The sequence below is a fragment of the Callorhinus ursinus genome, unplaced genomic scaffold (genome assembly GCF_003265705.2).
Source record: "Callorhinus ursinus isolate GAN/ISIS: 27379988/994484 unplaced genomic scaffold, GSC_fseal_2.0 scaffold16, whole genome shotgun sequence".
NCBI classification, from domain to species: domain Eukaryota; kingdom Metazoa; phylum Chordata; class Mammalia; order Carnivora; family Otariidae; genus Callorhinus; species Callorhinus ursinus.
This window is the reverse complement of record NW_027397078.1, coordinates 25,917,898-25,932,866: the sequence shown is the minus strand read 5'-3', so window position 1 is coordinate 25,932,866 and position 14,969 is coordinate 25,917,898. Positions and strand designations below refer to the sequence as shown.

Genomic DNA, 14,969 nt, shown 5'->3' with positions numbered 1-14,969 from the left:
CCGGGACCCTGGGATCATGACCTGAGCCGAAGGCAGATGCTTAACCGACTGAGCCAACCCCAGGTGCCCCCCAAATCTGTCCTTTTTAAAAAATGGATTCCTGGGAGTGGAACAGGGAATTTGTTTTATGCCATTGGCCAGAATCTCCTTCCATAGCCAGTCCTAGCTGGAAAGGAAGCCGGGTGATGCAGCTATTTTTCGTTTGCTCCATTGTCATCCTGAGCAGAATTGGGGTCTGATACTAAGAGAAGGAAAGGACAGGGGATATTGGGTAGACAGTAGGCAGTATTTGCTTCAGAAAAGTAAGTACTTTGCCCAAGGTCACAGAGGTAGTGAAGATCAGCAGTGGCTCAAGCCTCTTCCCTTGAGGAAGGAGGTTTGGCTGTCATGTGCAGTCCCCTTCCAGAAGTTTGTGTAAGGGATGGAAATACATGCAGTGGTTACAGAAAACTCTGGCGTTTCTGATCAGCCACAAGCAGCCTAGGAAGTACTGTTTGCAGAACATGATATACGGTCCCTTCTCTGTTTATACCGCTCTTCTCTCAGTATTTGCCCTGGGATTTGCCTTTCCTTCTTGTCCATGTAACCAACCCAGGCGGTAATTGATTGCAGACCTCTCTCACCAATACTTTAACCTTTCAGCAAGCCATCAGATTGTTGGTGCTTCATTCATCTCGTTCATGAGAAGTTAAAAAGTGACGCGATCACTCTTTGCCTTAAAGGGTGTATCAACCTTCATGCAGGAAAGTGAGTGTCTGTCTAAGTATATCAAGCAGGAAGCTGTTTAATACGGGCAACTGGGGGTTTATGCAATCTTTGGGAGGGCCGGTGAGTGAAGGGCCCCATCTCCCAGTGAAGTACTGCCCACACACAGAAGGGGTCTCCTCAGGAGACTGCCTGGAGGCCGCGGGCAGAGTGCTCTGTCTGCTGTCTGCAGGTGCCTCTGTGTCTGCCCATAGCTGCCAATGGCAAGTGAAGAAATGGTGTCTCCTCGTCTACCTTTCCAGTCTCCTCTGAGTGCTTCTCATTGGCAGATGCTGACCTGGAGCCATGCCCCATAGGATTTCTGGAGATGGGATTCTGAAGCTTCTCAGGGAAGAAAACAGAGTGGCGTGGGGTGGGCTGACGTGGAATTGACAACAGACTGACAGAAGGACATTTGAGTCTGAGTTTGAATGGAGGCGTACATTTGGGGAAGAAGAGCACGGTGTCCCGAGGTTGGCAATGTTGCTACTAGTATTATTACCTTATTCTCTCTATGTGTCCGTGGGAGATGAATTTAGGGATTCTTTGTATCTCTCTGCTGACTCTGTTCAAGTCAAGGTATTGCTAAATAAATAATAAAGAGGATTCAGTGACCCGCATGTACAGTGTAGATGGTAATATATTCTGTGAAGCTCCATCGTGCCGTGGGGGTCCCAGAACGTGAGGTTTGAAAAACAATGAATAATTCATCAGCATGCTCCAGAAAGACCAGTGTTTGGAAAAACAATTGTGGATGACTCAGCTTATACATTTCTTCATTTTGGGGGGTAACTATCGGGAGCTCTTGATTTGCTCTATGTTATACGTGTGACTTGTGGTGAGCTCATAAAATACACTGAGGAATTAAGTACAGTGAGGGAAATGATACAGTGGTCTTGAAACAAGGTAACTTATAGACATAGGAGGTATTGTTTGGTGTTGAGGGAGAGTCATAACTGCTAGTTATTATCTGCTATCTAGGTCACATCAGGCTTTGAGTGTAACTCACAGGGTTTTGAAGGTAGAATTTGGTCTGTGCTATATTTGAGTCTGGAACAGCAAAACCCATTATGACTGTGTCCTATGGCACTTGTAAAATCCTCTCTGAGTCTTGAGTTTCAGGTTTCTGCTGATATTTAATATTTGAATTATCTCAAGGAAGATAAGGAAATGCACTATCTTATTCCATTTATTTGTTGGGTGAGGAAAATTGAAAGGGACTGAAGGAAAGAACTCGTTGCAAGAGCAGTGTGTGCAGGGGTCCCTGGTTTTGCTGTGCTGGAATAAAACCAACATGTTTGGGGTTGCCTGGTCTCTTATGTGGGGTCTTCTGGAGGCAAAGCTGGAGATGAAGATGCATGTGCAGGTGATTTAGGATTTATTTAGCAAGTGTTCCCAAGAGAGAGCAGCAAGGGTATGGGGGAGGCCAGCCAGGGAAGGGTAAGGGACAGGCAAGGGTGTGACTTCAGGGGAAGTCTCAGACAGTCTGATCATTCAGAGGACTTCTGGAGTGCAAATTAGACCTCACAGTTTGTCCTAAATGGAGGCAAAGGAGCGGAGCTTCTGGACTCCTGCTACAGTCGCTCATTGGCTGAAGGCTCCTGGGGTAGGTTGGGGTGGGGATGGGATCCGAAGGTAGAGAAACTCCCAGGAACTGTTTCACGCAGGCAAGGGGCTCCAGTAGCCCCAGGGCAGGCCTTCTAAGTGTCTGAAGTGCTGGCCATTAGAAAAGAAAAAGAACATTAGATCCTGGGGAAGGCTGTACAGAAGCAATGCTAGGGATCCCAGGGGGATCTGGGCAGATCCTCCTTACCGTGTACTTACTCTTTGAGTAAGCCCCTCTTTTGTTTTTATGAAACCCAGAATCTGGGGAGAGGAAAGAGACACACTTTCACATGGAACTGTAAAGTTTCTCTGGAGCAAGAGTTGGCAAATCTTTCCTCTAAAGGGCCGGGTAGTAAATGTTGGAGGTTTTGTGGGCCACAGGGTTTCTGTTCCAGCGACTCAACTCTCCCCTTGTAGTGCACAAGCAGCCACAGATTACGTGTCAGTGAGTGGTCTTGGCTGTATTCCAGCACAAGTTTGTAGAGCTGGAGGTGGTGTGCGGAAGAGAGGGGACAGTAGATTTGGCCCAGGGGCCATAGTTGGCCAGTCCCTGCTGCGCAAGCTCCTTGTATGTGCCTAAGGTGACTTTTCCTTCATCCATTCCCTTTATGCTACAGAACACAGGGAGTCAGTAGTCCGTCTATCAAAAGGATAGTTATAGCACATCTTAAGTTAGTCTGGACCCCCTACTTCCAATCTTTCTAGCATTCCGGCCATCACTCTCAGTGTTGCGTGATAATCTTGCTGAAGGGTGACTCATCTCATTTTACTCCTGCTAAAAACATTTTGTTCTCTCCTATCTGTGAAAGAGAATACAGACTCTTCGCATGGCATTTAGGAATCCCTGTGAACTGGCCCAAACCAGTTTTCCTACGGATTGTCTACTGCTCTCCCCTCCTAGTGCTGCTCCTCTCTGTGTGATGTCCTTCCTTTCTGGCTCCCTGTCTTTGTCCTTGTGCTCTCCTGCAATGCCCTTCCTCTCACCTCTGCATTTTGAAATCCCACCCATTCTCGAAGACTTGGTTTGGTCACCTACGTTAAGCATTTTCCTCATGAGGCATTAGTCTCTGCTCTGGAATTTGATAACAATATTGTCTTGAAACCTTTATTTTGTTTATCTTTACTATATTTGTTTGTGCATTCACTATATTGTTAATATATTGAGGGCAGGGACTAAATTAATTTTTTTTTTTTTTTTTTTGCATTTCACAGTAGGTTGCATTTACTAGGCACTCAATAAAGAGAGTTTTCAGATGAACATTGCGTCCTACATTGTGTGATTATTAATGGTTTAAGTGCTGAAACTCTGACCTCGTTTTTCTCTTTCCTTTTTATAGGCGAGAGCTGTTTTGGCAAAAGTTGGCTATCCTGAGTTTATAATGAATGATACTTATGTTAATGAAGACCTCAAGGCAGTAAGTGCTAAATATACTGTATTTTTGTTTTTTGGCAACTTTTACTGGCCTCATGCCTTTCAACTAACCCAAGTCCAAGCACTTAAACCGAGTAGTGCCAGAAGGCACCAACTTTTGATTCATCCCTTGGCTAGATAGGAACCTCAATATGCCAGGCGTATCACAAGATTTAGAGCAGATTCAAAATAAAGGAAGTCTCAGAAAGAATGCATAGCTGAGTGGGTACCATAAAGCACATGGACCTGGATTCGGTCTGATTTGATCATAAGGGAAAGAATTAAGCAAATTGAGTATTTTACAATTAGTGCCCATGTTCTAATGAAAAACACATGATGTTTGTTGTTAAACATTCTTTATGTGCTTCATTCATACTAAATGACTAGTAATAAATCTGCTGGTTGGGAGTTAACTTCATTAAACTTTATGAGTGTTTTGGCAGATTAAGTGCACATACATATGACTCTATAATTTACTATGAGTTGGACTGTATATTTGCAGTAAGTTACTGATGGAGGAATAGTAATAACTCTTTTGTATTCTGATATTTTGGGACATGCATTTTCCAGTAGATACATTCATTACAGGCCTTTCTAATCATAACCACTGTTACTTCCTTTCCTACGTTGTGATAAAGAACTTTTCTTCCTCACATAACCCCGTTTTTACCATTCACTACGTTTTCTTGAAAAAGTAGTTTTCTAGAGTGTAGTAAGTAAGGCTCTGAGATGTAGGTCTTTCCTGAGATTGTGGTTTGACAAGTCACATAAGTAAAAGCAGTCCTAGATTTGTAGATGAACATCAGAATTTTATAGGATTATTCAAAAGTGAGAGAACGCTTTCGTTATAAAGTTTCTCCATTGGTCCCAAGATGTGGCCTTCCAAAGTATTTCTCTGGCTGCTCTGCAGGAGAATAATATGCTTCAACCCATCTTGTACATTGTTTTGTTGCGGAAAAATCTCAGTATTATTATGATAATTAAAAATACTGACGCACTTGATACATATGTACATTATATTGTAACCTCCAGAGTAAGCCTGTGAAGTAGATGGCGTTTATCCCCATTTTGCAGAAAAGGACGTAGAGACTCAAAGATGTTAAGTGATTTCCTCAGTGTCCTACATAGTGTCAGAGCCAGGACTGAAATCCAGGCCCAGAAAGCTCTGCCTATAATCAGAGCAGGGGTTCTGCAAGGTCCTTCTCAGGCACCTGCCCCAGAGGAAGACTGGTGGGTTTAAAGAATTGGTGGGAGCTGCTTTCCCAGAGCTGGTTGGGAGGGGAGAAGAAAAGAGGGAGGTCATATTGTCAAGTGGTTAAGAGCACAGACCTTGGAGCGCTTCTTCCTTTTCCACTTACTAGTCGTTTGATCTTGTGCAGGTTCAGTTAGCTTCCCTTTGGTTGTTGGGTATTGGTTTACAAGCTCCTCAGGAGCTTCCTGGGGGTAATCTGAAACTGGCCCTGGTACTTAGAAGGCTGGGAGAGACTGAAGAAGGAGGCAGGCCCCTCCAGGTTGGTAGGTGGTAGGTTTCATAAGCCAAGGGAGCTTACACACAAGGGCAGCAAGACGAGTGGATCCCCGCACCTGCTGGCCAGATTTTAAAAGTTTATATAGAGGCCATAACTAGGTTCAGTCATGTATACTGTGCAGGTGTTCCCCACACCACATCCCTATCTCCAGGCTGTGTCCTCGGAGCAGCCCCTGGGAGCGGGAAAGGTAAGCAGAACCCACATTCCTGGGTATAGGGCGTGGGGAGCCTCGGACTGCCCAGGCCCAGCTCACAGGTCAAGTTGTAGTCAAGTCTTTGACGACCTTCTTCAACACTCGGTACTGGAAATAATAATAACCAAGACTTGGTATTGTTGGGCAGATTAAATAAGAGTATATAAATGTGAAAGCACCTAACATAATGTTCTGGCACATAAGTAGGTTCCTTATAAGTGCTAGCTGTTACTTTGTCGATCAGTATGAGAACCATCGCTGCTGAGAAGAGCATCACTGGGGCACAAAATGCCTTAGAAGGAGAGCCTGGATGAGCTGGGCAATTATTCCAAGTCAAGGATGCAGATGAGAAAAGGTGTGAGAGGTATTTTGGTGTAGTGGTTATGGGCACAGGGCCTGGAATCAAGGTGCCTGGAGTTATATCCCTAGTCTGCCATTTACTAGCCATGTGACGTAGGGTAGATTATATAGCGTCTCTGTGCCTCAGATTCCTCATATTAGAATGGAGTTGAGAATAACAACCCCTCCCTTACAGGGCTGCTGTGGAGATCAGATAAGTTAACATATTTAGCATATTTAAAACGGACCCAGGCACGCAGTAAGCACAATCTAAGTGTTAGTTATGGCATCTTCAATTTGTACGTAAGAGATTATTTTGGTGTGGAAAAGTCATTATGAATTGACCTATGCACGATTCAGGTGCCTCAAATTGATTTAAAAGGCTATGCAGATGGAACAGTCTCAAGCTTTAATCAAATAAGATAGCGTTCAGGGCTCACTCACAATATTCAACTGATCAGGTTTTGTTGACAGTCTGCTCTTGTCTAAAGCAAGTACCCAAAAATGTGAGTACTCGCTGAATGCAGTATCTTTTGTGAAGAGAAACCAGATGCCAGACAGGCTGCAGTATTAGGTGGGTTTCCTTGTTTCTCCAGGGTCTGAACTGAAGCCATTACACACCAAGATTTTTAAGCACTTTTGTCAAGAAACAGCTTTTGTCTGACTCATAGCCAGAGTAGACCCAGATGCACCGAAGAGTTTCTAACAGTTTAAAAAAAGAGACGGTGAAAAAACATCCAAATACTGAAATCAAAATACATTTGTGTTCAGAAATGGATAGAAAAAAAATGAATAAAACCCAACCTGAATATAGGTAAAGGATGCTTGATGTGATAGACAGTAATGGTGTCGCCACGGTGAATAGCAGTAGGACTAGAGTATTACCGGTATGGCTGTGTTTTCAGTTTTGAGAAACACGTAGATAAGGACTACTATAGGGTCTGTGAGAAATTTCTGGTAATACAAGCTCTGAGCTTGAGAGGCTGTTAGAAATGAAAAACAGCTTACTTTCTTTGACGCAAGCAAAGATATGCTTCATCAGGCAGAAACGCAAAGGAAAGAGGATAGAGATTAGGTAACGGATCAGATGAAGGTCAAGGAGAAAGGCTGAAGACTGAAGTTGGGCTTATGTGGAGATAAGAGCAAATGGAAAAGAACTTCGAGGCAAATGTAAAGAATTCCAGAAAAGGGCGCCTGGGTGGCTCAAGATGGTTAAGCGTCTGCCTTCAGCTCAGGTCGTGATCCCGGGGTCCTGGAATCGAGTCCTGCATCAGGCTCCCTGCTCAGCGGGGAGCCTGCTTCTCCCTCTGCCTCTCTCTCTCTTTCTGTCTGTCATGAATAAATAAATAAAAAATCTTAAAAAAAAATTCGAGAAAAAAAAATTTCCCCCCTCTGAAATTGACTAGGTAAACCGAGATGCCCAGCCAAGTATTTCTGAACAACAGTCTTACTTTAGTCTTTGAAAAGAGCAGGAAGAGAGGAGATGCCCTTTGTGTGAACCCCTGGTAGCATGCGGGGAGAACCTACTGGTTAGCTTTAAACACATAGGCGTCGGTCCATTTTCAAATTAGCCTTACAGAGTATGCCTTCATGGATCCTTCATCAAGACAGACTCAAGAGCAAGTTGATGCCAGTTGTGGAAAGGTTGCTGTATTAGTCAGAAAAGCCAGAACCAGACTAGGTATTTCAAAGAGAGGAGATTTAATAGGAAGAGGGGCTGAAGATTCTTACAGCATCATTGTCAGAAGAAAGAGGAGAGAGAACAAACACAGCATCCTTTCCCTTCCTGCCACCTGCTGATTTCACCCAGTGCCTCCTGTTGGCAGGAAGCCAACTGGCACTCGGGCCTGGGAAATAAAGTTTTCAGATTTCCTGCCCCATTGTTCTAGAACAGAGTAGAAGGGTGGGCATGTAGCTGAGAGACAGTAGGTAAGTAATTGGCCCCACTCGGTATTTCACTCATTCTTGTGAAAACCAGTGGAGAGCTGGAGTAATAAGGGCTGAAGTCAGAGTCCCAGCTGGCCTCTATTTACTTAGGAGAATTGGATCTGGGTACTTTTTCAGAGAAGATCAATGTTTCTGGTGAGTGATAAACACATCAATATGCAAATAGAGATATACAGATGTGTGAACCTGCATAATATTCTCTGGAGTAGATCTTGGTCTGCTCTAGCCAGTGGAATGGGCGTGTGTGTGTGTGTGTGTGTGTGTGTGTGTGTGTGTGTGTATCAGTGACAGAGAGTGGTACTGCCACTGTGCAAGAGTGAGGTGATGTTTAGGTGACATGTTCCAGAAAAACAGGTTGCTAAAATATTGAAGTAATTCTGTATGATAGGTAAAGAAACAAAATAAAACATTGTCCTAAGTTCAACCAAGTTATCTCTGGCCACCATGGCCCAGAAGAGCCAAAAGTGGGCACTGGAGGGGAGTGCCCTTGTACCTACCAGCCTTCCAGCTAGTCTTCCATAACTCCCGCACGCTGGCCTCCATCTTGAGTGTTCCCTTTGCAAGAGCAGACCAAATTGTCCCCTCACCCCCAGTGGTGGCTACAGGGCATCTGGTTCCTTGGTGGTGTGCCAGCTGGCGCTCCTCAGAGTCACCCTTAAGTGGCTGCTTGTGGGAACTGCATCATTCACAGTGTACCATATATGTAAGTTGTTAAACAGTTTGAACATTGTCTCTATCCAGGTATGTATATATGTACACACACAGAATACTTATGGACAAAGCTGTCTAAATGTAGCAGTCCTACATATTTGCTATAAATAAGGGAAAACATAAGTATAAAATCTGAATTCCGTTTTGTTTTTAGAAAATTCTATGAGTGCCTAACATAAAATCTTTCTTACAGATACTCAGATATATCTCTGAACATCTTTAAATGGATTTAACTTAAAAAGTGTTCTAGAATCTCTTTGTCCTATTGGCTCATGTAGTGTTTTATCAACATGTACTTACCCTACGGAGAAGCTGAACGCATTTCCTTGTTCCGTTCCTCAGCTTTGAGGGGTGGTAACAGCTTTATCCCTTTATACCTTTAGTCTGTGACACTTGATGCATGGTATGCTGGATAGGATTTCCAGGAAGAGAAATTCAGATTCCCCTGAATTTTAGGATCTGGACGGCTATTCCTAGGACATGACACGAGAGCCCCAATGAGTTTCCCAAAGATCACCCAATTGAAAAGTCAGGAGATGTAAGTGATTGAAAGTCATTATCAGCTTGACCTACATTTTCACCAGTAATGGATAGGACAAGAGGCTTTTGAGCCAATTATTGTCCCTTGCACAGTTTAAACATTTTGTTTTTTGAAGATTACAGGTGGTTTTCAACTACTCATGTACATTTGTTCTTGTTGCTATCTCCACAAATGGAACTTTCCCAGTGGTAGCTGGGTTTCATCGTTGTTTTTCCTTCAAAGGAAAAACAAGGGCCTGTTGGAAATATTTGCACTTATCAAAGTATTATCACATGGTGGAAAATTTGGGAAATAGAGAAAAGGCATGAAAAAGCCCCCATAATATTGGTACTGGAACATAATAATACATACTTCTGTTTCACCATGTTATCTTTCAATTTTGGTATTGCTGAAATTAATGCTGTGTATAATTTTGTATATTGACCTTTACCATTAACCTGTTGTTTTGGCCTTGACTTCCCTAGCCTAATTAGCATTATTTTAACAGCTATACGATGTTAAGTAAACTACCATCGCTTATTTAATCACTGCTTCTCCTCCCAAATTCTTACCTTTGCTTCCTCTTTCCCTGTACTGTTTCTGTCCATTCACCATTTTTCTTATTAGGACCAATGAAAGGAACATTGAAGTTAGGAGCCTCATGATTTGAACTGTATGGCTTTGCCAAGTTCCATAATCTCTTCAGCTCTTTTCCTCATCTATCATTTGGGAATAACAGGGGCTGGCCCTTCCCTACCCCCAAACACTTAACCCATGTCACAGGAAAAGGTAAAATTTTGTCCCCTGTTACCTATGATTTCCATTAAGTAAATGGAATAGATCTATTAAATTAGGCTAAGAAATAGCAAATATTCTGTGTAATAATTAAAACAATCTTAAAATTGTCCTTCGAAATAGAGATAAGCCATTGGCAAATTGTCATTACTTGCTCTTAGTTTTGCTCCCCATGATTATTTTTATGGCAATGATAGGATCTTATTTAAAGTATTTTTTTTTTTTTTACTCGGAACTTTTTAAGGAAATTTTTGGATGGTTTTCCATTTAATGTCTATAAAACAACCTGAATATCAAGTTTTTTTTTCCAAATGGAACAGGGAAGTATCACAATTAGCAGACTCTTCCAAAAGCAACAACTGACCCCACTGATATTACCAAAAAGAAAAGTTAATGTTTTTGAAGGGAATTCCCTTGAGAGAATGTCCCAGAAAGTGTTGTGAACCCAAAAGCGTATCTGAATTTTTCATCAGTTACACTCATATTCTAAAGGTTCTGTCAGAGCTGTCTTGGGAACAAAAGCTAAAAAAAGGCTAAGGGTTGAACAGTGGACACATCTTTTAACTATATGACCCAGGAATGCATTAGGATGTTAGTTAAGGCTGCTTGCTAAAACAAGGAGCTTACCCTCTTTCTTCTGAGGTTGAGTATAAACTTCTATTTTTAAATACAATCAATTGTAGGATTTTATTTTGAAGCATCTCAAACACTGGAAAATATATAAAGTCCTATTTTGAACACCTCTAGCTTTAACAAATGTTAAACATTGCTGTATTAGCTTTATAATGCACATACGCATTTGAAATGAGTAGGATAAACTGGAAATTCTTTTTGTAATCCACCTTGACCTAATAATGTTTTTTCTTCCTGCCTACCTCCTTCCCTAGATATAAATACTATCTGGAATTCAGTGTTTATTATTCCCATGTATTTCTTTATGCTTTTGCTATATAGGTATGTATCCATAAACAACATACAGTATCATTTTACATGATTTAAAACTTTAAATTCACTCATACATACAATTTGCCTTATTCACTCAGCATTGCCTTTGAGATTATTTCATGTTCATGTGTACATACCATTCTTTTAATCTGCTGTATTATTTTCCATTATGGAACTATACCACAATTTGTTTATCAGCCACCTCTCTAAGAGGCTTGAAGGAGGGGCAACTTAAAGTCAGATCTTTATAACTGGTTGGTCAGGTAGAACACCAAAGATGCCAGGAATTGATACTTGCATTCCTGCTTTTCTCCCTGTGCCTTTAGTTATTTTTCCTCCTTCCTTTATATTTTGGCCTGATCCCCTGGAAACATCAAGATGAATTATTAACAAAAGTTACTCCATAGATATTTTTATAATGAGTATCAATCATACGTTAGGGAAGAGCTAAACATGAGCCAGATGTAGATGACTGTCAAATCTATAGCCATCAAGTTGTATGTGTGTATTCATATTTATAATGTAAGACCTGTGGGTTTCACATACATGCATTTGCTATATTTTAAATTTTGCTTTTAAAAGAGTATGGTTTAACTTTACAAAAAAATTACAGGTAGTAAGATTTTGATTCCTCTTGGTTATTTGCTTATTCAAACATGTATTTTTCTTATTTTATTTGCCACGGTAGTATATATTTTTAAAGATTTTTATTTATTTATTTGAGAGCACAGAGGGAGAGTGAGAGGGAGAAGCAGACTCCCCGCTGAGCAGAGAGCCTGATGCAGGACCGATCCCAGGACCCTGAGATCATGACCTGAGCCTGAGGCAGACGCTTAATGACTGAGCCACCCAGGCACCCCAGTAGTATATTTTCAAACCAAAGAATTAGCCATCACTTCATCCCATTGCTTTTACTGTTACACAGATATTGTTTGCAATATTTAGGTTAAGTACGGCTAGTTTTGTAGATAGAATGCCTAGAGAATTCAAACCGTTTGCCATTCTCCTTCCAAAAAAAGAAAAGGAACTCAGGAATCATTTATGTCTGTTTCCCTATTTTAATACACAAATTGTTGTGATGCATCAACTTCCTGTTTTTCTATGCAAGCTGTAATCTACGATTCGCCTCTGTAATTTCATTAATTTTTAGAGACCAGAGAATTTTCTGAGTGGTAATAGACAAATTCTGTTAATAATGAAATGATTCTAGTGACTCCATTGTGCTGAGCGGGGAAAATAAGTCTCTGAATCACTTTCATTGTTTTCCCTTCATGAACAAATGCTGATTACAGTAAATTGGATTTTAACATTTGACTAAATCATCATCTATAAGCTAAATGAGGTTTTAGCTGACTAAACTGAATGTTATTAGGAGAACCTATGTGACAAATAAATAGACTACACATTTTAGAAAAGATCAAGCACTCATGTGAGCCAGGAAATTTCAAACCTAAGAGGATATGTCCTATAAAGTTTAAAGTAGATTTTTCAATTACAAAGTGAATGAGATGCATCATAAATTACTGCAGCATCTCTTGTTTTTTTACCGTGATCCAGAAATAATCATATCGATTTGGGGGCTTTTTCTTTTAAAAGAAAAATCATGGAGATTAAATTTCATGGCTCTGTGGATACTGGGTAAACTGGTGATGGCTGAGAGATGTCCTGAGGAGTGTAGCTTCTCCATTGGTTGCTCATTTGTGTGCTGAAGACTTTTTTCAGGGCCCTCTTTTATCTGCACTTGGAACAATGATGGTTGTGGTTTGTTTTATTTAGATCAAGTTTTCAGAATTCGACTACTTTGGCAATGTCCTGCAGACCCGCAAGTACTTAGCACAGTCTGATTTCTTCTGGCTGCGAAAAGCGGTTCCAAAAACAGAGTGAGTAAAAACCAAAACCAAAACAAACAAAACAAAACCCAAAAGGAAAAGAAATAAATATGCTGATGGGAAGTGAAGTCTCCTCAGGTCAAACTTGGTCATTCCCCTCTGGTCAGAGTAGCCGGCTGGCCAGTTACCTTGGTTCGGCAAAACCTGTATTAGGTTTCGATAACTCTTATTTCTGATATTATATGAATCACATCTTCATTCTGATGATGGCTGCCCCACTCCTAGCCCCGAAACGTTACAAGAGGGCTTATTAGGATACAAAAGTTCAAGTTACTTCTAGATGTAGTTATGAATCTATGTACATAGAAAACAAGTTTCCCTAGAATTTCACACTCAGGTGGAAACTTTTGAAGATCTTAAAAAAGAACAAATGCTTAAAAAATCAAGTATAGTTACAAATGTAGAAGTAATTGTATAATTATGAAGTAACTAGAAGGTTTTGTCAAAGTAATAAATGTCAAAGAACTGATAGCTGTATTATTTTTCTCCAGTAGCAGTTAGGATTTATTCTCCTTCTTTCCCACTGCCCATAGGGAATGTCCCTCTAGGTAGGAAAGTTTCCCGAGGAACTTTCTGGGCCAGGGCCAGCCATGATTTCCTTCCCTAGCAAAATGTGTATGATGATGATACTGATTGCAGCCCACAATTATTATGTTCACAGTGTGCTAGGGAGTGCTTTACCTGTTCTAACTAATTTTATCCTCTCGTCATTTCTTTGAGGCGTAGGTACTATTTATAAATAGGACCATCCCCATTTAGCAAATGAATAAGAGGCTTAGAGTTGAGAAATCCTTCAGCTCAGGTTTACGTTACTTTTTAAAAAACTTGATTACTTGACAGTATACTTGACACAGTGTTACGTGTGAGGTTTAGATTACTGTTTGTTCTGCCTGCTTGTACTTCTGACACTGTCTGCTGGGGCCTGCTTCTCCACTGCTTTCTTCCCTGTTCTCCAGATTGGATAATTTCTATTGCTCTGTCTTCAAATTCATTGATTGTTTCTTCTGCATTGTCAAATTTGCTTTTGACCCATGTAACGAATTTTTCATTGTGGTTATTGTACTTTGCAATTTCAGAATTTCCATTTGGTTGTTTTTTAGTTTCTGTTTCTGTGCTGTGATTTCCTTCCTTTTTTTTCTAAATTTTTTATTGTTATGTTAATCACCATATATTACATCATTTGTTTTTGATGTAGTGTTCCATGATTCATTGTTTGTTCATAACACCCAGTGCTCCATGCAGAATGTGCCCTCTTTAATACCCATCACCAGGCTAACCCATCCCCCTACGCTCCTCCCCTCTAGAACCCTCAGTTTGTTTTTCAGAGTCCATCATCTCTCATGGTTCGTCTCCCCCTCTGACTTACTCCCCTTCATTCTTCCCCTCCTGCTATCTTCTTCTTTTCCTTTTTTCTTAAAATATGTTGCGTTATTTGTTTCAGAAGTACAGATCTGTGATTCAACAGTCTTGCACAATTCACAGCGCTCACTGTAGCACATACCCTCCCCAGTGTCTATCACCCAGCCACCCCATCCCTCCCACCCCCAACCACTCCAGTAACACTCAGTTTGTTCCTGAGATTAAGAATTCCTCATATCAGTGAGGTAATATGATACATGTCTTTCTCTGATTGACTATTTCACTCAGCATAACACCCTCCAGTTCCATCCATGTCGTTGCAAATGGCAAGATCTCATTCCTTTTGATGGCTGCATAATATTGTGTATATATACCACATCTTCTTTATCCATTCATCTGTCGATGGACATCTTGGCTCTTTCCACAGTTTGGCTATTGTGGACATTGCTGCTATAAACATTGGGGTGCACATACCCCTTCGGGTCCCTACATTTGTATCTTTGGGGTAAATACCCAGTAGTGCAATTGCTGGATCGAACTGTAGCTCTAATTTCAACTGTTGGAGGAACCTCCATACTGTTTTCCAGAGTGGTTGCACCAGCTTGCATTCCCACCAGCAGTGTAGGAGGGTTCCCCTTTCTCCACATCCCCACCAACATCTGTCGTTCCCTGACTTGTTAATTTTAGCCATTCTGACTGGTGTGAGGTGGTATCTCATTGAGGTTTTGATTTGGATTTCCCTGATGCTGAGCGATGTTGAGCACTTTTTCATGTGCCTGTTGGCCATTTGGCTGTCTTCTTTGGAAAAATGTCTGTTCATGTCTTCTGCCCATTACTTGATTGGATTATTTGTTCTTTGGGTGTTGAGTTTGATAAGTTCTTTATAGATTTTGGATACTAGCCCTTTATCTGATATGTCATTTGCAAATATTTTCTCCCATTCTGTCGGTTGTCTTTTGGTTTTGTGGACTGTTTCTTTTGC

At 41.1% G+C, this 14,969-nt stretch overlaps 1 protein-coding gene across 2 annotated transcripts in view; it reads left to right on the top strand.

Moving 5' to 3' along the window:
* Window positions 1–14,969, top strand: part of PHEX (phosphate regulating endopeptidase X-linked) — a 221,777-nt gene that overhangs the window by 128,740 nt on the left and 78,068 nt on the right. For both annotated transcript variants that reach the window (XM_025857499.2, XM_073901981.1), the window contains 2 exons: window positions 3,687–3,764; window positions 12,516–12,619. In XM_025857499.2, the coding sequence (XP_025713284.2) occupies window positions 3,687–3,764; window positions 12,516–12,619 (182 nt within the window). The remainder of the gene's footprint in view (window positions 1–3,686; window positions 3,765–12,515; window positions 12,620–14,969) is intronic.